Source organism: Protomyctophum bolini (assembly GCF_963924005.1).
Source record: "Protomyctophum bolini genome assembly, chromosome: 8".
Classification (NCBI taxonomy): domain Eukaryota; kingdom Metazoa; phylum Chordata; class Actinopteri; order Myctophiformes; family Myctophidae; genus Protomyctophum; species Protomyctophum bolini.
In genome coordinates this window covers 19,811,846-19,836,638 of record NC_137869.1, presented here as the reverse complement: position 1 = coordinate 19,836,638, position 24,793 = coordinate 19,811,846, and the positions used below count along the sequence as shown (strand labels likewise).

Here is a 24,793-nt window from a genome sequence, read left to right as displayed (position 1 = left end):
TGGTTCAGTAGGGCTTTTCTATTTATACATGCAGTCAGAGAGAGCAGCAGCCTGTCTTTGAAGTGCTATGCTGCTGTAATGTAGGCAGCCCCCAGGTTGGTAAAGCCCCATCATTACCATATTCTCCTGTGAGGCTGCAGTGTGATGCTGCCAAGCTAAACCCAGAGCAGAGGCCTGGTGGGGTGTGTGTGTGGTGTGTGTGTGTGTGTGTGTGTGTGTGTGTGTGTGTGTGTGTGTGTGTGTGTGTGTGTGGGTTCACAGCCTTATTACATGTACATGGTAACACTATAACGATGCGCACCCATTATGCTGCATGGATTAGACTAACGTAGGCATGAAATAAGGGAGTTATTTTATATTTTGAGGCCAATGCAGAGGACTGGGATGTTTCCCATGGATCCTATCATGCATTATGCGATCACAAAGTCAATAATCCATAAACTACGGTGAGGACTTTTTGGGGATAAAAAAAAGCCAGAGATGAGGGCTTTTCGAAAATGGTGCATCCAGACAAATTCTGAGCCTGTGCACAATTTTCGAAAAGAAAATGGGGCTTAAGTGGTTCAAATGAGCATAACATTATTAGGCAACTATTATGTTCACACATGTGCACGTAGCTACACATTTACTGTTGGATGACAATGAGCTGCTTTGTCTGCATCTGCCAGTTTAAATGATGAATGCCACACTCTGTTCCCGGCCTGCCCTGCAATGGCTGCTATCTGGCCCAGGAAACAAAGTGCCACTTTGTGCTTCCTCAGCACAGCAGCGGCAAACACAACACACACACACACACACACACACACACACACACACACACACACACACACACAGTAGAATGCACATCACTCTTCCTCCTCCTGTTCCTCCTCCTCCTCACTCGGCATCTGACTAAACCCACCGAGACACCTTGTCCGCTATGCGACCATGTACGTTCCCACTCTGACACGGATTTGCACTTGAGAGTTTCCAGCAGAGCATTCATACTGTCATTTTCCATTCAGGAATGCATCGAACATGATGCTCCATGACAAAACTCACAGCACTTAGAGTGCAATCACATCACAAGTGCTGCGGAAGGATATACCTCTTTGCTTTCTCTTCCTAGTTTTCCTTCTCTTTGCATTATTCTGTCTGTCTGTCTGTCTGTCTGTATGTCTGTCTGTCTGTCTGTCTGTCTGTCTGTCTGTCTGTCTGTCTGTCATACGCATACACACAATCAAGCCCTCCCTACAGTACCTGTGACACCTGACTCCATCTAATGTCCTAGTTCCACAGTGACAGCAGGCAGGTGGAACGGCCATACACGCACACACACACACACACACACACACACACACACACACACACACACACACACACACACACACACACACACACCCAACAGATACCCTGGTACGCACAGACCGTTACACGGTAAGTTTGCATTCTCGTACAGAAAGACGGCAGAGTTATTCTATTTTTCTATATCGTTTAGCATATAGCATAATTTGATAGTGAACACAGTTTTACAAATGTAGAGGCCTACTATCCAGTGCAACGGTCGATTTTCTTAGCAGCTAAACGGCATATTTTAAGGGTGTTTCCGTCACATGTGTATCATACCTCTGGAATATGCTTATCTTAGGAGGATTTGCCCATGTGCTGCTTGTTAGATGCACATCTCATTTATCTTTTGTGTGTGTTTTATAAAACAAACAAACAAATGCGTCTTGTTGTTTTTGCCATTCACACACAGGCATTATTTACCTCACCAGAGGTCAGTGTGGTAACTGTAACCCTGCTCATGTGACTGATGCTCTATGTAACTCATCCATTGCCTCCAGACAGGCCCCATATATAGTATGTAAAATACTTGCTACTACTGACTGTTGTCTTCAGTTTATGCCAGTCAGTGTTATTGTAGCTTGTAGTGCTGCGTTGCTTCTTTCAGCAGCGGTTGTTTTCTTATGTACTTACTGCAGGAAAACCTTATTTGGGACTTACGGTGTACAGCATGAAGCTGTACAAGCTGGGTGCATGTCTGTCGATTCAATTTGCTACTGTCTTCTGCAAATGCGTTGTCATGGGAACCGGTGACTGCTAAAACATCTATGACAGGTGATGGTGGCAAAGAGTAGGGCCGAGGAGGCAACGGCAGTCTAATAGCCTGGCGTGACATGGAGCTTTAGGTGGACTGCATCTAGGGCTGGGTGGTTGACTTCAAATCAATAGCATGATTCATGAACGATTATTTAAAATAAAAAAATTGTAAAAATCGCAGATCAACAAGCTTACAATGCGATGAATTAGGAAAGTTAGATCGGCTAATAAGGCCTTAAGTTATTAATCACTAAAGACTAGTGATTTGAAAAAATGGTTATTGTTTGTAAATATCGGTTTTGATATATATCAATTGACCAGTCCTGTGTCATGGACAGTGACGGGTATTTTTGGTCCTGTCCCTCTCATCCCATTACCATCCGTCCTTCACTCTCATGAAAACAGTACCTAAACAAACCTAATCAACCCTCCCCCACAAATCTTAAATGTGCTTGTTTGCTGTCATGTGTTGTATTTATCCCACCGTTTCTCCCCCCGAAGACACAGTGGAGGACACTCGGGTTGTGCCAAAAGGGCTGATCCATGTTCCCTAAGGTTTTGCTGCAGTGGTGTGCAGCCCTCTCAAGCTGGGCAGCCAGACTAGGTAAACCGGTAAACATCAACAGCACCGTCACCGTCTGTCTGCTTGGTCAGCAAAGCTGTTTGTGCTGTTCTGCTTGATTTGTACCGATTTGCACACCAGTGTCACTCACGGAAAATAGCCGATCTACAAGCTCACAACAATGTGACGTGTTGTCAGCTTGTAGATGGGCTATTTCCGGAGCACAGTCGCACAACCAAGTACAACTCACTGAACTCAGGCCTATGGTTATGGCTATTAGCTTCACTCTGTCCCTGCCTGTGCTACAGCACCGAGCTACCTGTGTATGTCATTGGACGTTGTTAGGTAGTGGCCCTGGCGGGCCAGCTAATGCATTGCTATGTGTTGACCGCTGTGTGTTGTTGTTGAGCTGCCGGGTGGTCAGATGGCATGGTGCCGTCGCCGCCGTCATGAATGCAGCTATTATGGTGCATTCACACGGGCAGACACAAAAAAGCAAAGACGCACTGTGAGTTCATTTGGAGCAGCTACATGCATCATCATGTCGCTGGCTTCCATTGACAATGAATGGTAGACTGCATCTTTTACATCTGCCTGTGTGAACACACTATTAGTCTGGTGGAGAAGACACTTCTCTCAGCTTCTGTTCTCCCATCCCAGCTGCAGCTCTGCTCCCCCAGGTCTGCCCTCTGCTGTAACACACACGCACACACTACAATAGGTATAAGTAGGTGATCTAGGAAAATGGTCCTCACAAGGTTCACACACACACACACACACACACACACACACACACACACACACACACACACACACACACACACACACACACACACACACACACACACACACACACACACACACACACCTGCTAAACATCAGGAGCCACAGTCAAGCTATGCCTAGAATGTCAGACTAACACAAGCGCAACATACTGTATGTCAGCGAAGACAACACACCAATTGATGCACGTTTTACTAATATACCATGGTGCTATCTATAATATACACACACACGCAAACATGTTTGTATTACTACACAGGAGTCTGAGGACATTAATAGCAAAAATTAAAAAATAGACTAGACTAACACACAACACAGTTGTGAGGATCAAGAATGTATGTATGTCTATGTATGTCTATTTCTTAAATTCTACTTGGTCATTTAATTTGGCCCTCACAAGTATAGTGTAGTATAGTATTACACGCACGCACGCACACACACACATACACACACATACACACACTGATGGAGTTCACATAGTCCCAGCAGGCAACATGCTTGCTCTCTCCTTGCGCTGGCTGCTGCTGGTGTCACACAGGACAAAGAGCCATTCTGGTTAAGACGTCACATTATGTGAGAGGGTCTCTGTCCCCACAGAGGAAGGAAGCACACGACATGCTGATGCTACTGGAGACAGCCTGGGCATCTCTCTCTGTCTCTCTCTCTCTCTCTCTCTCTCTCTCTCTCTCTCTGTGTGTGTCTCTCTCTCTCTCTCTCTCTGTCTCCCTCTCTCTCCCCCTCTGTCTCTCAGAGTTACCGCACACAAAGGCTTCTGGCTGGAGTGCTTGTGATGTTACACAACACATTTCCACTGTGCACCAGAAGACTTGTGGCTCAGGTGTAGAGCACTGAGTCAGGGACTACTCGAGCTGCGTATGGCGCCTGTTTGTGGGGTTTACTGCTTTGTGTCAGTTCCGAGGACATGCAGTCTAATCTTAATTCAACTGTTATTTGTCAGCTTTTTAATGCACATGTGTGATCATGGAGAACAAAGGGTGAACTGCATGTCACTCTGTTGCTATGAGTGAAGGTGTAGAGCAGTGTTTCTCAAACATTGTTATTTCAAGGACCCCATAACTCTGAGAGTGTACAAATATCACCAAATGGACCCGTGAGTGAGGGTCCAGTTACAGACCTGTAAGGGTCTGTTTGGAACCCAGAGGGCCCCTGGACCCCACTATGAGAAACACTGGCATTGAGACTGGGTCACCTATTGTAGCTGTCATAATGTTACCATTTGTTGAAGGGGTGTTTGTTTTCTTCTCAGGCTATCAGGGTGATGAACCCTAAGCTTTAGCCATTTGACATTTGGAGTTAAGTGAGCTGTAGACGTGGCTTTACTTTCAAAGACCACCATTTATACGTTAGCAGAGCGGTCCCAGGGGGGCTCGTCGTGCCTTTTAAACGGACTCGCCATTAACAGCCCACATTACCAGGGGGACATTCCCCGAGAGCAGAGACAGAAAGAAAGTTAAGCTAAGCTCTCCTGGCCACGAGACTGCTGGGAGCCATAAAGAGTCAAAAGATAAAGGCGAGGTATGTAGTAAGTCAAACTGCAGCTCGTGCAAAGCCACACAATGCAGTGGTGGTACTCTAATGATGTACTTGAGTACAATTTTGAGGGATTTACAATTTTCAATACTTTCTATTATAGTTCTACTTCGCTACATCTCAGAGGTAAAAAAATACTTTTTATTTCACTAAAATTATTTGAAAACTTTTAGTTACAAGTTAATTTGTAGATTTAGATTATTATTACCAAACATACAATTCAACCACATTAAGCCCTATTTTTTTTTTAAATAACCGATCTATAATGTCAAACGTTGAGTCTGTAGATTGGCTATTTAAGTATTATTCTGGCACCAATACCTTTGTACTTTCTGAACACAGGACTCATAACAGAGTATTTCTACACTGTGTTATTCCTACTTTTACCGTAAAGTAAAAACTTCCTAGTACTTTTTCCACCACTTTCACAGCCACAGACAGCACTGTGCCCTTTTACTGAACTCTCATGTTTCTCCATTCTTTTTGGGTGAGTCCTGCCTCTGTCAATAGCCTGTTTTCTTCTTGGCCACTATTAAAGGTTCTGGCTTTGCCTCAGTCTGCCCACAAAGCAGATAACAGCAAGCCTCTATACACTCACTACCGCTCTTCTCTCACCACAGACCAGGTGTGCAGGGGCCATGGCGACGGACGCCAAGGAAACTAAGCATGGCACGCATTTAGAGGTAACCGTATCCAAAGGAACAGGTAAATAGGAAAATATTAGTAATATAATGCTTTCAGTTTGCATCTTAAAGAGACAGTGTCTGGAAATAGAAACGCTGTCATTGGGATTAAGTGAAACCTGGTTTAGGGCAGGCTAATGTCCCCCGACTCCCCCCACTGTCTCTTTAAGAGTTGCACGGTGTGGTGATGGGTTTGAATTTTGACTGGAACACTTGCAGTGCCTTTTACTAGTAATGCCTGTGTGTTGTGCTGTGCTTTCTGGCATGTCTTCTTAATCAAGGTTTTATTCTAAACAGATAATCCTTGCTTTGTTGATGGAGATCTATTCAGGGCCCATGTCAATGCACATACATTAGATCAATGATGTAAAAGAGAAGAAATATCAATCTGCATCAGTGATTTGTGTCAAAGGTCTCCATGAGCGGACCAGGAACAGACTGAGTAAATCACTGACGTAACATGGAGTAATTGAAATGAATGCTTGGATTATGGACACACGTCACTGGAGCCAACTGGCCATAGAGTTCTCATTTACCGTGTGACATACTGATTCCATCATTCTGCAGAAAGCATTAATTTACTGTAATGTTAGTGTGCTGTGCTTGCGGCAGAGTTACAGTGCAGTGAGCCACTGTAACTGTATGTGTCTCTGACAAACACATACACATACAATATATGACACAACTAGCACACTATGGCAGTGATCCCAAACCTTAGCATGGCAAGGGCCATAGGCTCTGACTGTCTAGGGTGGGAAAGTATCTAATTACCAGTACAAAATAAATATTATTGATTGTCTCCGCCAGGCCGAAGGCCCACTGTCCGTCAGTCAGTCCGTCCGTCCCTCCGTGTGTCTGTCAGTCCGTCCATCTGTGAACAGCTAATCTCCGGCACCGACGTGAAACTGTGCGCACACATTCCCTAGATGCTAGAGCTGAAAGTCTCCGAGGAGCACTTAGTATTTTGAGTACATTCTACAGTCAGTAATGCAGCTTTCACTTAAAGCTGTCATCCGTAGTAGATCTTTGATTTAGGTCATGTACTCAACTACTTTTCGAAAGAAAAGAATGACAGAGTAGCCTACGGATGCTGTTGTGTCACAATCAGGAGGATATTCTATTTTAAGTTAGCTGGTTAAGTGGTTAAGTAATATAGAATAGATGTCATCGTGTCAAATAGCAATGCTTCTACTTGAATAGGATATTCTAGTACTCTTTAAACCCCTGTCCGTTGGCTAGCTGCTGTGTGGAGCACTGCTGAGTGGTCAAAACAAACGTGTCCCTTCCTCTCTCACGCATGGCTGTATGAGCATGCCCAGAGCAGAGCGCGTAGTAGTAAGAGCAGAAGCCCAGGACAGACCCCTGATACTGCCTAGGAAAGAAGGCTGATGGTGGGGGAGGACATCAGTGCCACACCATGCTATTACTCTAGTCTATAGGCTAGGGTGGCCACATTTCCAAAAAACAAAACAAACCCGATTCTACAAATGCCTTCTAAATCGGTAGTTCTCAAACTTCGTAATTCAAAATTATTCATCATCTTTCAAACACTTGATGTACAAGCTCGCAGCGTGGCATGAAGTGATAAGTAATAGATATTACAGAGATGCTTTCCCGGTTTTAATGGGTTAATCACTTCCTGTAAATCTGATTTAGAAAATAGCAAAAATATAAGATCTATGCGAGGTGTTCTAAACTGGTAGAGCTGATATTTTGACAATTTCTTTGACTTTTATTTTTATTTTCATCTGGTGTTTTCTTCAGGTTGGGGGACAATGATTTTAGCACTTAAGGACTGCACCTTTCAACAGAACAGAACATTGACAATCACTCAAAACTGTTATTGTTCTAATGTTTGTGTTTTAGAGATATTTGACGGGAGTCGAGGAAACCCAGCTTGAAACTGGGACAATCCCGGCCAAACCGGGATGTCTGCTCACTGTGACTCAGACAGACAGTGAGAATGGACAGAGAATCGAATGTGTCATCCATTTATCTCAGAACAGGGCTAAGCACGCTAATAAAATAATACATCATCACTGCCTCTTAGGAACAAAACAAAACAAAAGCCATATTATTGAGTTTGACAACGAACATGGTCTTTCACATGAGATGAAACCAAGCCAGCAAACTGACTATTAGGCTGGCAACCTGGCATTGTCACGGTGTGAATCAATAAGGTAGGACCTAAGTGCAGAACAGGGAGGCGCAGAGGCAGAGAAGTCTAAATTCTAGAGGGTTTATTCCAAAATCCAGGATACAAGGCAACATCACACTTAACATACAACAATGCTCTGACAAAGGAAATGAAAAACCAGGGGAGTATAAATACACAAAGACACAGGTGAACTCAGCAGATAATCAACACAATGATTGGCTAAAAGACTAACAAGACAAGGTGGAAACACTGGGGTAATCAGGGTACTGGTGAGACAACACAGGTAACAAAAGCACAACAGAAAACGTCACGTATCGTGACAGGCGCATACCATAGGGGTTCTCAATTTTGGGTCTGGGGGCCACCAAGGGTCCAAATGGACCTTTGTAACTCTGAGAGTGAACACAAGGAACCAGAGTTAACTCTCAGAGTTAAATTAATACTGAGGATTGTACAGTGTAGACTGGGAGTTCACTCTCAGAGTTACAGACCCACAAGGGTCCATTTGGACCCCTGGTGGTCCCCAGACCTGACGTTGAGAAACTGTGGTCTACTAGAAGAGTGGGATTTGTAAAACATTGCCACTGTGGAGATGTGGGTTCTGTGTTGGTTTCCTAGCGATGTAGATGTGATTGACTGTGTTGGTTTCCTAGCGATGTAGATGTGATTGACTGTGTTGGTTTCCTAGCGATGTAGATGTGATTGACTGCCACTGTAGTCTGGTCAGGACTCATTGATCTTTGTATTGATCTTTTGATATAATTTACGCATGGGGTCATCCAGATAATGCCCCAGGATAAATGTGTTGACATAAAACACTGAATGACCTATTTTAGATCAAACAATATATAAAATTGTCTGTTGTTGTCTTTGTCTGTCCTGATGAAGGTCTAATCGACCGAAACGTCGACCCAAAAAGAGCATTATTTTGTGTCTGACAGTGTGCGGGACCCTTTCTTTGTTTTTCAAAGATAGTACCCTTTTTACGTATGCTCTATTGCCCTACGCACCTGTCACTAGCCTTCTGAGGTGTGCATCAGCCTTTTGCTAAAAAGATCAAACAATATACACAGAGAATAATCTTTAGTTAGTTTAACATTAAAAAAATACAAGAAAGATTACCATTCAATTGATCAATTGAATAATTGATTAATCGCTCGGTTTTGTCTTAGTTGTCTTTGTTAGAGAACCACTGCTCGAGGATATCCCCAGTGGGTCTCAAAGTGGGGTCTGGGGACTACCGGGGGTCCTAGAGGGGATTCCAGGGGGTCCCCAGCTCAATTATTGATAGTTAAGGACAAAATGGGCACTTACAGGTCTTTAACTCTGAGAGTGTTCAAATGGAACAAAATTGACCCATAGGGTTCATTTGGTCGATGGCCTTTATACATAGCCTACTAAACTGGTGGTCCTCAAAATGAAAAAGTTTGAGAACAACTGGATACTGCTATTAATTAGTTATTTGCTTGTCATATAATCAAACCCTCTGTCTACACATCTTTTCCACACACCCACACACCTGGGTCTGAGACACACATTTCAGAGAATCCCGGATGAGTGTGGAAAGGAGTTCACTGTATCATGACCCACAATGCACCTAGTGCAGAGCAGCATGCTTCACTGCCGAGTGAAATCCCACACTGGTTGCTACTTATAGCTGTGAAAGGGATACCCGCGGCGCTCTGAGAGCTCTGCACTGTGGTGTAGAGTAGCTGTGTAACCTCACCCACTTCTGCTCGTCCTAGACCTTCCCACACACGCACACACGTGTGCACGCACGCTCACGCGCACACACACACACACACACACACACACACACACACACACACACACACACACACACACACACACACACACACACACACACACAGAGATGACAACAACAATACACAGAAATAATGTATGCCCTTTATCTCTTGTCATGGTGACGCGTTCAATAATTGCACCTTTGAATCTAGATTACGTTTTATCACAAATGTCCACAACTATACAATGTTATGCGCATTGATCGGCCATCTTCACTATTTGTCATACAACGAAGTGTAGGATTAGGCATAGTGGTTTAAAGATCTCTCTAAATTTATCTTCAGAACATCACCATGGCTTATCAAGGACTGATCCTTTAATGTTACACAAGATAATAAAATCACACAGTGATAACGTGTGATTATAGTATGCTATTCTCATGACCTCATGTCAACACATTTCATGATTTCATCACAGGACTCCTAAGGAGAGAGCAGAGAGCAGTATTTATTTTTTCCCCGCCTGACACACGGGAAAGTTTAGCTGATATGACACGGTTTATAACTTCCCTGGCAAGCGATGGTGTAGAAATGACATTATAAAGCAAAGGTCCAAACTTATTACAGTACCATAAAGAAACGGGCACACTATTTATGGCAATTCAATATCAACCTTAAGTTATGATTTATCTGAGTCTGACTGAAGCCGCTTAAATAGGTAGGTTTACAAAGAGATTTGATATTCCTGTTGTTATATTTGGTATGATAATACCATTTAAAAGAATCGTTGTGTATTGTGATAGCGTAAAATAGGAAATGACCGATGCAACAAATTCCTGAGTGTTAATCTAACACTGCAAGTGCAAACACAGACCCGAGGCGAAGTCTGGTGCAGTTTTGGATTGAAATATGTATCTGTACAAGCTGTGAGTGTGTTGTGCTTTGTGGCTGTGCTGGAGCACTGAGGTAAGAGGTTCAATGACAAATCCAGGGGTTTCTGAAAACTTCTGCAAAAGTGCATTGTGAGTTTACAAAGTGTGGTTTCAACCGTTTATCATGCTTAATGAGGTATTTCCAGTGGTGGATATTAACAAAGTACTTTTACTTTGTCTGGATCTGTACTTATGGCATATTGTACTTAATTTTTACTCCACTACATTATATTTACAGGAAGGGGGAAAAGTACATTATGAATTACTACTATTTAAAATCTAGTGAAAACAGCTTGTAAATATACTATTTTCACTATTGTTTGGGAAAATGTTTAAATTGTAATACAGCGAAGCATTAATAATATAAAGAAATGTTACAATACAATTGCACTTTTAAATACTTCTGCATGTAGAACAAAGTACAAATTTGACAGAGAAACGTTCTTTGTAGTTGAGTAATATGTGACCGACTGGGAGTATCTGCTGCATACTTGGATTCAAGTACTGGGAGTGAGTACTTTATCCACCACTGGGTATTTCTCTCTTCCCTTGCTGTAAACGTGGGTACAGTTAGTGTGAACAGCAGAGCTGTCATTCTCTCTTCCCTTGCTGTAAACGTGGGTACAGTTAGTGTGAACACTGGCAGAGCTGTCATTCTCTCTTCCCTTGCTGTAAACGTGGGTACAGTTAGTGTGAACAGCAGAGCTGTCATTCTCTCTTCCCTTGCTGTAAACGTGGGTACAGTTAGTGTGAGCACTGGCAGAGCTGTCATTCTCTCTTCCCTTGCTGTAAACGTGGGTACAGTTAGTGTGAACAGCAGAGCTGTCATTCCATCTCCTGTTTCCAGCTCCTTTCATTTGATTCATTTCAATCGATCATGCAGTGGTTGAAAGTAACCAAGTACATTTACTCAAGTACTGTACTACAGTATACACTACAGGTAAATTTACTTTACTTTGCGATATTTAAAAATTCTACTCCAACATCTCAGAGCCAAATTTGCACCCTTTTGTCTACTTCAGCTTGTCTATCTACAAGCTTGCAACTTTTCGAAATATTAGTACTTTTACTTTGGTACAGTAAGTATAATTTTGATGCCAGTACTTTTGTACTTTTACCCAAGTCAAATACAGTACTTTTACTTGTAGTGTTTTTCACTTTTTTGTGGTATTTCTACTTCTACTTAAGTAAAACATTACTTCTTCCACCACTGCGATCATGTCTCATGATTCACACCGCAAAGCATTGCACATGCAGAAATGTTGTACATACACACTGCACACAGAATACCTCTGATACCCTTCTACCCTTCTAGTGTGTTTGGAAACTTTGGAATGTGAGCTATGAAGATTGATTATCTGATTGTATGGGAGCTGTGGTTATCACAAATGGATTATATGTGTTTTTGTGTGGTTGGGGCAACAGAGAGGAGGCGACAGGGCAAATTCCAGCCCTTCAAACGTCTGTTTGGGAAGAGGAAGAAGAGGCAAGCGGAGAGGGGCTTCGATGCAGTGGAGCTCAAGGCCTGCTACTCCACCGGAGAGGTGTGCAATGGGGTCGTGTCTGACGACGAGGACACCAACCAGAATTTGAGGTAATCACCACAAGAAATGCACCCTTCTTTATAAAGGACCCTGAGGGCCGGTTCCATGGGGTTCCCAGCTAAATTACTGATAGTTAGGGACCAAATGGACACCACAGGCCTTTAACTCAAAGGCCTGAGTCACGAATGTTCAAATTGAATCAAATGGACCCTACAGGGGGAAGTGTCCATTTGGTCCCTACCCTGGACACTGTGTATGTGTGTGTGTGGGGGGGGGGGGGGTTGTTTATATACTCCACATGACATTACAAGCAAGAACTAATGGATATAACAGTGTTATTCTTAAAGGATCCTTCCCTATGTGCCCTACATTGAGCTGTTCCTACTGTGACTTCTTGTTTTCAGCTCATCTATCAAGACAGATTCAGATTTCTCTTTTCTTTTTTTTTGCAGACGGGTTGCCAGATTGGTTTTCTGCTGATGCAAAGTACTAAATCGGGCCTTATCAATAATTAATTGTCCATAGCTCGCAGAACATTTTGACCTTAATCTCTTTTTAGCTGATCTCATTCCAAGCTGGAGAGGAAGTAGAATTTACCCACTAAACCACTGGTTCACAATCTTTTTTGCATTGGAGACTCGACTTGAGTGAGTTACACATTTTAGTTGGTTGTTTCCTCATGGGAAGAGAAGAGGGAAAGGCTCAGATCATAAAAGGCCTTGTCTGGATCGCAGCCTTTAATTGTCGGATTATACAATGGTGTTGCCTGTGCAGAGATTCTTTCCCTTTCTCTTTGTGCAGAAATAATTTACAGAAGGATGCTTCCACACCCTGCTCAGAGTGAATGAATAGGTGGATGTGTTGGAAGAGATTTCTTAAATTGGTGCCAACTGGATTCTTATGTCAAATTGACAACTAATTTGAGAGCATTTAAAGATCAGGCAAAGGCATGGCTATTGAAAAATGTTTCTTTGCAAAATAGGTTGAATTTAAGTTGTTTTTTTTGTTCATACTTTAGGACGGTTAACGTTTCTGTTTTAAATGTAGTCACTGCCCTGTTTTTCTGTTGCTTGTAAGAGGACCACAATGGAAAAAGTCCTGGACTTTTTGTGTTTTATCCTAGAACTCCTATTAACCTGATGCTTTGTCAATAGAATAGATTGGTTATTGCACCAAGCTAAATCAGCTGTCCTGTCCTGTCATTCGTTCTTCTGCAGGGAGTTGAATCCAATTGGTTCCAGAGCTCTCTCCCACGACAGCATCTTCATCCCAGAGGAGCCGGATCCCAGCCTAGAACAGACCATGTCCCAGGAGAACGTCTCCGATAAAGTCAGGAACCTTCAGGTGAGCTCGCTGTTTAGTTACTCTTCTCAATGTCAGGCCTTTTGTGTGCCTGTAACTCCTGAGAGTCTATAAATGGGATCAAATGGACCTTTACTCACTGTGACTCTGAGAGTGTAAATGGGACCAAATGGACCTTTACGCACTGTGACTCTGAGTGTAAATGGGACCAAATGGATGGGACCATTTGGTTCCACTTGTACAATGTTTAATTAATATTGAGCATTTTATGGTGTAGATTGGGGGTCCCAGAGATAAAACATGGTGTCATCTTTGTTATCTCTCTCTCGCTAGCCTTTATTGTTTTTACTTTTAATTATCAATAGTGTTGCTGAAAGTATGACATATACCACAATACCTACTGTAACAGAAAAACAAGACAAATAACAGTGTTATGTCCATCATCGCACAGAGGCAGATAGCACAGAACATCAAGTTTGGTCAGAAACCTCCGTCTCAGCGTCGGAGTGAGGGAGACGAGGGCAGCTCAGACGAGGAGGAGCTTCCACAGAGTCCTCTGAAGGTGGAGGCCCAGATGGAGGCGGCGCCGGCAGAACCCCAGCCTAAGGTACTGACTAAAGAGCAGAACCCCAGCCTAAGGTACTGACTATAAAGAGCAGAACCCCAGCCTAAGGTACTGACTAAAGAGCAGAACCCCAGCCTAAGGTACTGACTAAAGAGCAGAACCCCAGCCTAAGGTACTGACTAAAGAGCAGAACCCCAGCCTAAGGTACTGACTAAAGAGCAGAACCCCAGCCTAAGGTACTGACTAAAGGGCAGAACCCCAGCCTAAGGTACTGACTAAAGAGCAGAACCCCAGCCTAAGGTACTGACTATAAAGAGCAGAACCCCAGCCTAAGGTACTGACTAAAGAGCAGAACCCCAGCCTAAGGTACTGACTATAAAGAGCAGAACCCCAGCCTAAGGTACTGACTAAAGAGCAGAACCCCAGCCTAAGGTACTGACTAAAGAGCAGAACCCCAGCCTAAGGTACTGACTAAAGAGCAGAACCCCAGCCTAAGGTACTGACTAAAGAGCAGAACCCCAGCCTAAGGTACTGACTAAAGAGCAGAACCCCAGCCTAAGGTACTGAATAAAGAGCAGAGTCCACCACAGCTCAGGTGGGGCACGTGTGTGCCTATGGTGTGTGCTAGCAGCAGCCACCACCAGGCTCCGCCAAACTTCTCTCTATGTATTTATAATTACATTTTACTTGATGGCAGGGTGAGTGGCCGTGTGCCCCACTTGCCTCTGGGCCTCAACGCAGTTGCGTTGTCTGCGTCACGGTAGTTACACCCCTGCATACAGTACCTACTTCAGCCCTATTTAAACTTTGGCTATTTGAAAATAGTGAGAGAGTGTAAAAATCAAACCAAAGGGTCCATTTGGTTCCATGAGTACAGTCATGATTTGAGATATTGAGATAAAGATTCTATCAAAAGTGGGCTTAATGCCTTTCAAACTGAGAGGTCCTTGAAATGAAAAAGGATTGAGAATCACTGACTAAAGATGTTATCCACCTCCTCTGAGAGCAGCGTCTGCTCAGTGCTGAGCTGCGGCAGAATGCCGACGTGGCAGGATGTGGTATGGACACATGATGACTCATGTTGTGTTTGTGTCCACCTCCACCAGGAGGTCCTGGCAGTCCAGCCGCCCCCAGGAGCCCAGCAGCATGCCCACGTGACCCAGCAGGCCCAGGTAGGCCTAATAGTGTCGGGTGCTAAACAGACATTTAGAGGGGCAGGTGCTCACGTGAAAAAAGGGCACCTTGTGGAACCGGCCGGTTGCCTTAATAGTGTGAGATTTATAGATTTTGGGGCATAAATAATAAATTAGAAGCTTTTTTTTAATTAAGAATTGATCAATGTCACCATGGTCCACAAACTGTACACTGTACAAAAATAAATTTAAGGGAAACTTTGACAGAAAAAGATTCGCTCACCGTATAGAAAATAGAAGTAAAACTTCTTGGACTGAGACTTTTTAATTTAATTTTATCATGCTCATAAAGTGCCTAAGACCTTTGTTAGTGCTATGATAGCACTGATTAAAAAGCAAACATTTCGGTCCAAAGACCTTCGTCAGTGCTATGATAGCACTGATTAAATAGCAAACGTTTCGGTCCTAAGACCTTCATCAGTGCTATGATAGCACTGATGTTTTCTCAGTGATTCAAAAATAAATATGCCATTTTTTTTCAAAAGGGCACATTGCTGTCCAGAGGGTAAGGGCAGGTGGTGCTCTAGCACCCCCTAGTGTCTATCTGTGCACGCCACTGCGGTGTTGTACCCATCTGTCTGTGTCCCTTTTGTGCCCATATATGGAAATCTCTGTAGCCGTCAGTCCTTTTATATGGAGATCTCTCATATCTCCCTTATATTGTCATTATATGGGAAAGCCAATATAAGCTTATTGCGAACGCAGTGATTGCGAATGCAGTGAGCACTTACTATGAGACCTAGCAGATCATGTCTGTGTGTCCGTCCGTGTGTCACGCTTTTGTGCCCATATATGGAGCCGAGTGATTTGTTTGCGATTGATGCAACACACTCCATATTTGGACGTATAGCTGCTTTGGGGACTCCTTATATGGTTATGGCTAAGTTAAAAACTTAACTTAAAAATAACTTAACTTAAATATGTACGAGCTGCGTTCGCTTCCCGCGTTTGCGCGTCTTACTGGTATATATAACGTAGTTTATCCTAGAACACCAGCAGCGCAATTGCTTCCACACTATGCACAAATAATAATGCCATGTAATGGAGCCAATACACTACATTTCATGCTTTCATATTTACTGTACACTTTGTGTTTGTATGAAACAACATAATACTTATTGTGCAATACATATTTGTGCTCCTACGGGATATGTGTCACAATCATCCAGTTACACAGCGCATGTGTCTCGACACTAATGAGACGACAGCTGCTGCATCAGAGATTTCCATATTTGGCCATATCAGTCGGATCGGCGGTGAAACATACTGTACCCGTGGGAGGGCCGCATAGTGGCCTGAACCTCTAGTTTGTTTCCAAAGCCTAAAAGTAAAACGTAAACATAATTTTTATTTATTTGTTCCAATGCCAAAAACACAAATAAATGGTTAATCACAAGTATCTGTACGACAACTAATCGTCACCCCTATAGGTCCAGACTCCGGGCCAGCAGGTGCCGGGGGCACACAGCACTCCGGTCCGGTCGCCCAGGTCCAGGCGAGTTCTTACACTCGACGGCACTATCGAGTCCATCAACCTGGACTCCGTTCCCCTGTCCGCCCCGCGCCTCGACAACACCGCCGCCAAGCACAAACTGTCTTGCAAGCCCAAGAATCAGAGGGTGTCCCGCAAGCACAGGCGCTTTACACAAGTGAGTCCAGTAAAACTTTGATTGAATCCGGGGCTGTAAAGCTTCCCTACTCACAACTCATTTTCATGCTTCTCAAAGTGAGGATAATATAAATTGAGTTAATATAGTATCCACAATCAGTTTAACTACTAACCCTATATACATGATACATCAGTTATTTCAAAATAACACATAGCTAGGACCGGGACTCGAACCTGGGACCTATACGTTTCCCAGGTGGCAAGTGTAACCTGGATTGTCTTTCTCCTAGGAACTCCAGGAGGTGTCTCTCCCCGGAGTCCTTCAGGAAGAGAAGGAGGCTGAAGAAGGCCAGCAGAGGACAGCTGCCGAGGAGCCTCCCTACACGTCCCCGGAGACCTCCAAGAAACAGAGACTGCAGGAGGAGGAGAGACGGGAGTCCCGGCGGAGGAGGGAGCAGGAGGAGCACAGACTCCGACGGGAGGAGGAAGAGGAGAGGAGGAGGAGAGCGGAGGAGCTGAGAGCACGTGAACTCCAGGAGGAGAGATGCCGCAAGCAGCAGGAAGAGGAGCGCCTCTGCAAAGAGGAGGAAGAACGGCGACAGAGGGAGGAAGCGGAGAGGATGAGGAGAGAGGAAGAGGAGAGGCTGAGGAGGGAGGAGGACAAGAGGCGGCAAGAGGAGCAGGAGCATAGGCGGAGGGAGGAGGAGGCCAGGAGGAAGCGAGAAGAAGAGGAGGAGAGAAAGCACCTGGAGGAGCAGAGGAGAAAAGAAGAGGAGGAGAGGAAAAGGAGGGAGGAGGAAGAGGAGGAGAGGAGGCGGCTAGATCTGGAGGAGAAGAGACTGAGAGAAGAGGAGGAGGAGAGACAGAGGAGGATAAAGGAGGAGATGGAGGTGAAGATGAAACTGGAGGCGGAGGAGAGGAGGAAAGTGGAAGAGGAGGAGCAGAAGCCCCCCCAGGAGAGGAAGAGGAGGGCAGAAGAGCTCCGCTGGAGGGAGATGGAGGAGAGGCAGAGACCGTTCTCCTTCAAGGTGTCCTCTGGAGAGAAACAGATCCTGTTCCAGAAGGTCAACCTGACGCCCGTGGCGGCGCCCTCTGGACATCACAGCGGGCCCGCAGCCGAACTGATGGAGGGCGTTAAGACCACCTCTTCTGAAGGAGGAGACGCCCACCTGCCGTCCTCACAGTATGTCCCCCACACAGCCATCTTGGTGACGGGAGCCCAGCTCTGTGGGACGGCCGTCCACATGGACCAGATCAAAGACACGGCCTGCAAGTCTCTGCTGGGCTTGGGAGAAGACAGGAGGGCCATGGGGTCTCCGCTGGCCACGGGCAAGATCTCACCCGACCGCAAGTCCGGCAAGACGAAATCGCTCACCGAGACCTCGCCTGCCACTGACCAGTCCAGCGCTGCCGTCCTGGCAGAATGGGCCAGCATTCGATCGAAGATATTCAAGGGCGCTGAGGAGGGCAAGTATGACGATTACCCAGAATCCGGACGGAACCAGACTCGGCCGAGCAGTGAAGACCTGAACCAGCCTCCCTTCTCCCACACCAACCTGAGGAAGACCATGTCTGCCAACGCCAAGTTCTCCATCACCCCTGCGAAGAAGAAGTTTGGAGACTCGAATCGCAACTCGGAACTGTTGAGTCTGGACGTCAGGGACGTGTCCGACACGTCCGAAGCCCCCTGCAGCTCCCCATCGGCCTCACCGGGCCCGGGCGGTAGGGCTCAGAGCAAAGCGGCTAAAACTGTTCGCATCGCAGAGAGAGGCTCAGAAGAGTGTATGTTTGCCAAAGACCTCCCCTCCTTCCTGGTACCCAGTCCCGGGTCCAAAACTGAAGCAGCGGAGGTGAAGAACGGGAGCCAGGGGGAGGCGGAGGACTCAGATTACAACGAGGAGGAGGAGGAGGAGGACAGAGGGCCAGAGGGTGGCGAGGACAAGCACTCTCCTTTTGGCATAAAGCTGAGGAGGACCAACTACTCGCTACGCTTTCACAGCGAACAGTCCACAGAGAAAAGGAAGAAACGGTACAGTGCGGGGGACAGCTTTGATGGGGTCCCCTCCCCACTCACGCCCATAGAGCCGGACTCCGACTGCTCCTCTGTGTTTTCTGATAAATCTAGCCCTGTGTCTCCTCATCCAGAGTGTGCAGGCAGCAGGCTCTCGCACGCCGCCTCCCCTGCCGTCCTACGGGCCAAATCGGGCAGGTCTCACAGCGCCGCTGCAATGCACGGCGAGGGCGAGAAAGCGCTTTCCAAACCGGCACTCTACCAAAGACCCACCGTGTCGCCGAAACCCGCCACCCCTCCCCCATCGCCGCTCCCCAAAACGGTGCGAGGGGTCTCCAGTGACGTTACAGCCCAGAGGGTAGGGGGGCCGTCAGAGTCGCCCGGCCAGGATCAGGCAGAACGGGGCGAAGAGTCCTCTTCGGCAGTGGCCCAGCTGCGCAGGAGCAGCCATGTCCAGGATGAGGAGCCCAAGGAGAAGAAGTCCTTCTTCCCCTCCATCAACATCCCCTGGAGAGAGAAGACCGACAGAAAGACAGAGCTCCAACGTAAAGGTCAGTGTCCCTTTATTTAAGTGTGTTGTCATTTTATGATTTAAAATACATGCAATATGCAATTTTTTACTCATTTTAATTTATTTTTTTGATGTTTTTAATTGCATGAGTTAATTGTTAAAGGTTCAATTAATAGATTGGGTATCATATTGAGCTACACTAAAGCAAATCCCTTTAAGTCCCAATTGATATTGCAATAAAGTCTATACGATACTTGAACTGAGCATGTAAAGATTGCCTCTAAATAAATGCTAAAATACTCCAGTAAATGAGCATATAATCACAGTGGAAGTTAGATTACTCCGGAACAGTATGCCGTGGTACGTGATGAAGATATGTACCAATGCCGGGGTATAACTGGCTCTCGATGGTGACGTAATAAAAGATATGTTTCAGTGTCGGGTGGATTAAAGGTAATATTATTAGTAGTAGTAGTAGGAGGAGTATACTGTATATAGGCCCTATGTTTTGTTAACTGTGTCATGTCATAATGCAGTAATAGTAGTGTTAAGGTAAAGTAACGTGACACGGTTCACATTGTCTCCTTACAGAGAAGCCATCGTTACAGAGCAGGCACTCTCTGGACAGCTCGCGGGCCTCGGAGAAGGAGGTGGGGCCACTGTGGATCACGTTGGCCCTGCAGAAGCAGAAAGGCTTCAGGGAACAGCAGCAGAGCCGTGACGACAGGCGCAGCCAGAGAGAGGCCAAACTGGCAGAGAAACAGTCCCGAGACAAAGACGGTGTACGTATCTTTTATTTCACCTGAGTGAGGAGGAGTTCCTCCACCGTGGTGGACCAAGCTATGCAACCTGGTTCTTCTCCCTGTTTAACCCATTTTGACCTGAGATCAGATTCTAAAAATGTCTTCTACATCCTGACAGTTTTCTGAAAAAGCTATGTTTCTATGTCAGTCGATTTTTCAAAAATATCAGACCTACAAGCTCCTTGTAGATCTGCTATTTTTCAATAGCTAAAGCATAACATAATGCTAACACCAAAAGGGGTTCCCGCCCAAAATGGGACCAACCTGTATAGTAGTTGCTAGTGCAGTGACAGAGATGGTCCTCCTCACCTGGCTGAGCATGGCCAATTGTGTTTGCTGGTGCATCCGGCTTGGCGGATTGGAGGATGTGGAGGATTCACACCACCACTCTCCATTAATTAATTATTAATTCATTGTAATCTACTTTAATGTTTTATTAATCTTTCATTAATCTGATTTAAGAAATCTTTTACTCTTGCAACATTCAGTGCAATGTTGTAACAGACCATGCCTGCCTACCAGGATACTTAAAGTACATAAAACCCAGTTTATTTAGACACTTTCGTCAGCAATAACCATGTATTGCAATATTGCATTCAAAGTTTGGTGATGTGACTCCTGTGATATTACAGATTATCTGCACAAGCAGGACACAGAATCTGAGATCACAAAGCCCCAATCAGAGCATAAGATACAGTTATGCATCAACACAAAGGTTAAAGTTCATATACTGATTAACAATACCGGTAGTTAAGATAGGCTACACATCATACAACATACAGAATCATACATTTAACATAGATGGCATGCCACAGGAGGACAGAGTTTTATAGCAGACATTAATTGTGTTATTGTGTGAACATTACTTATATGTATGACTACAGGCTACGCTGGGCAGTCCTACAGACAGCAAAGTGGACAGAAGCCCCAGTCCTTCTAAGCCCCGAACACCAGAGGAGCCCAATAAGAGACCTGACAGTCTCCTGGGGCGCTTTGACCGCAGAGACCCCCTGAAGAAAGCCAACACTCTGCCCAGCTCTGTCACAGGTACGATATGACAATGGTTCTCAAACTTTTTCATGTCAAGGACCCCCAAATTGACACTCATTAGCCTGTGGACACCTATTTGAAAATATATGCCCAGAGCCCCCAAGATTTATACGTCTCTAGCAGGGATCTTCCACCATTTTCATTTCAAGGACCCCCAGTTTTACATGCATTAGGCTACGGAGGTCTTTTTAATGGCATTTCCATCTGTCCATCCATGTGTCTGTACGTCATTCTGTCTGTGGACAGCTAATCTCCGGCACTTTTTTGGGGGGGGGCTTTTCGCCTTTTTTCTTTTTTATCGATAGAGGGACAGATGAAAGTAGGCTGACAGGAAATGGGAAGAGAGATGGGGGTAGACACGCAGTAAAGGCCGTCGGGATCGGGAGTCGAACCCGCGGCACACTGCCAGACTGGATTACCAACCAAGGTGCCCAGAGAGCTACACTAGCTGCCCGGGCCCCAAATCTCCGGCACCTTTGATCGCAGTGATCAAGTACACAGTGGCCCTTATTTATCAATTGAGTGTAAAATCTGCCCCAAATTTGAGTGTAGGTTTCCTAGTACACCCACATCGCCACGGCATTTATAAAGTGATCGCAAACACAGTACGACCTTGGAAACCATAGTTACATGACGAAAAAATAAAATAAAAAAAGTTTCCCCCTGCCTTGCTGCCCGCCTTAAATGGAATACTTTTGTAGGCTAGCCTACTATATTAATTTTACCCATTCGTGCGCAGTGCACGGCGAAGGTGATCAGTGAGACTGCGCACTGCTGTGATAAGTGCTGTGGGTGAGTGATGCCGGCATGAGAGGGATGTCGTCAAGGAAGTCATAATCAACGTTTATGGGGTGATTTGATCATTGATGAACGAATCATAAACATATGGATGAAGGCTTGCATGTGTGCTGGTATGTGCTGGCGACGCACGCCGCGGTCCCATGACGTCCTCCCGACTCCCGAAAATGATCTCGCTTTTATCTGAATGACTGTCAAAGCACTTATTTAAATGGTGAATGATTAAGCCCCTTACGCCTTATATAGCCTACAATTGCAAATAGGCAAGCTGTATGCTTGTCATTCTCACTTAATAAAGGCGTGCAGTCCATTTATGCCTAAATATTTATATAGGCATCTGATGTCACACTCATGCGCTCCCAAATCATCTCACAAGTGCGGTCGCATATAACCAGGCCAGTAAAGCACTGTTTGATTAAGCACAAACTAGTACATACAGTTCTATATTAACATTTTAGGAGTGAATACATATGCTTAGATGCCTGTGACAGCATGTCAGCTGGTCAAACAATGCTGCTCCGCTTGTGTACGACAGAAAATAGCTGAGGACAAAGCCTACGACAGCTCCCGACATAACGTGATTTTTTTCCTGGCTCACATTCAAGTTCAAGGTTTTGCGGAAATGGTAAATGCCGGTAATTGCGGTAATTTCGGCGTGCACCCATATTTTGGCATACGCCGAGTTGATAAATGAGGGCCAGTATCTCTATAGCCATTAAACGAAACTGGTCGTTCAGATTTTTCATATTCCATCCTGATTGGCTTCCAAAGTTTGCAGGAATGTTCGTTTGGAACAAAATGACTCAAATCATGAACACAGCGTGCAGTTTTAGTGAAATTTTGCACGCATGTGACATTCCCACTAGGCCGAGGAAGAAATGCCAATGGCAATTTTTCTAATCAGCCTCATGGTCAGATTGTATCTAAATTTCACACAAATCGGTACACATGATCTCTATTAGTCATGTGTTCAAGACGGATCTGTTTCATTTGTCATATTCCATCCTGATTGGCCATGATTGACTTCTAAAGTTTGCAGGAGTGGCCCGTTTTGAACAAAATGCAAATGCAAATACAAAACACAAATCATGAACACAACGTCCGATTGCAGTGAAACTTTGCACACACTTTCGCAATACATTGAGGAACAACATTGAGGGACAGACCTGGACGATTTTTGAGGAGCGCTAGCCCTTCCTACAGCTTGTCCACGCACGTCTCAAATTTGCCATTGACAATGAAAGAAATTAGGTCAAATGTTTGCCAAATATGACTTGCAACACAAACATTAAATGCCATTAACAATGAAGGGAAACTGTACGTCCTATGTAGACGAGCAAATCGGCTAACCAATCACATAAACTCAGTTGTTCATGAGATGATGTATAATGATAAGAGCGCCCCTCACTTCACACAGGTGTGATTTTTCATATTCCATACTGATTGGTGAATTACGAATATTATTGGCCCACAATAACCTACCTGACCTGGTGACACTTTTCCTAGTCCTCTATTTTTGCAAGTTTTCCATATAATAATGGGGACGCCAGGTTGAAAGTGGTTAAAAGTCATTTTCGTTTGTCATTTAGTTCTGATCTTGACTGACGCTCCTCTTCCTGCGTTTTAGTTGAGATATCGGATTCCACGCCATCACCCAAGGAGGTCTCCAAGCGCTTCCCCTCCACCGATTCACCGCAGGTGTCCACGGAGCCGGCCTGGCTGGCCCTGGCCAAACGCAAGGCCAAAGCCTGGAGCGACTGCCCGCAGATCATCAAGTAACACCCCCCAAACAAACTCCCCCCCCTGGACTCCCCCCACCACCACCACCACCACCAACCCCTGGGCTTCTACCCAGACTGCACACTGACCCATGCGTGAACACTTTCATCAAACCCCCCCCTTCCCAAATTCCAGATCTGGGATCTGTGGAACAAAGCTCTCGTCCTCTAGCAACCCTGTATCCATACACTGGCTGTCATTATGTACTGTATTATCAAGTTAAAGTGAGCTGCACCTATACACATGTATACATAAGCAAATACTGCAAGCATGCACTTAACTGTATACAAACACATTAAAGCATTACGTCCCAGCAGGACACACATTAAGACGTAACTAAAGGTGAAGGCTGTCGACACCAAAACGTGCTGCAGTCAGGGACAGCGGAACCCTTTCAGCCAGCCAATGACGAGGTGCCGTGACTGACCAATTGCAACAGCCAACAGCCCAACCCCCACCCCCATTCCTCGCTTTTGTAGCCAATGGCGATCACCGTGGTTGTAAATAGGTCATGCGCAAAAACACAACGCAGTTATGAACATGCATTCAGTGACAGAGAAGAAGATATTTACTAAGCTCTGGGTTTATCTGACGGAGTAGTTTGCAGAGCAGTGTTGGAAAAGGGCTGACAATAACCCGACACCACAAACCACCCTCACTAAGGGGCAATTTAGACTTACTTTAGTTGCGTGCCAGTGTCGCGTAATGAAAATAGACTATCTACAAGCTCAAAATACACCGTACTGCAATGCGTTGAGCTTGTAGATCGGCTATTTGCGCTAGAAAAGCAGAAATCGCACTTGTCTTCATGAAAGCACCGTGGAAATGTTACAAAACGCCTTCTCTGTTAAGTTCTCTCCTTGGTATTATTTCAAGCGACAGATTTACTACATGTTGTTGAAACAACGGACACTGTATCCCTTCTCTGAGCCTTGTTTGTGTGATGTACAAAACAAAAGCCTTTTTTTTTTACTCGTATTCGAAAACCTACTTAATCTAACAACTCTCACTGTGTCCGTGATGACTGTGACAGCTGTCAAAGACGCGTTCATTACAATTTGCCATGATGAAGTTATTAGAATCTTGTTTGTATAAGTCAAACTCTGCGACAAAAAAAGAAAATCTGTCAAAT

The 24,793-nt window shown here is 45.0% G+C and overlaps 1 protein-coding gene across 1 annotated transcript; it reads left to right on the top strand.

Moving 5' to 3' along the window:
• The first annotated feature begins 11,953 nt into the window (after nucleotides 1-11,953).
• On the top strand, nucleotides 11,954-24,685 carry cracd (capping protein inhibiting regulator of actin dynamics). Its single transcript, XM_080771111.1, has 9 exons — nucleotides 11,954-12,090; nucleotides 13,258-13,384; nucleotides 13,794-13,949; nucleotides 15,014-15,079; nucleotides 16,531-16,749; nucleotides 17,000-19,271; nucleotides 19,823-20,013; nucleotides 20,919-21,081; nucleotides 23,510-24,685. The coding sequence occupies exons 2-9, from the start codon at nucleotides 13,343-13,345 to the stop codon at nucleotides 23,659-23,661; spliced, it is 3,261 nt and encodes a 1,086-aa protein (XP_080627237.1). The 5' UTR covers nucleotides 11,954-12,090; nucleotides 13,258-13,342; the 3' UTR covers nucleotides 23,662-24,685.
• The last annotated feature ends 108 nt before the right edge of the window (nucleotides 24,686-24,793 follow it).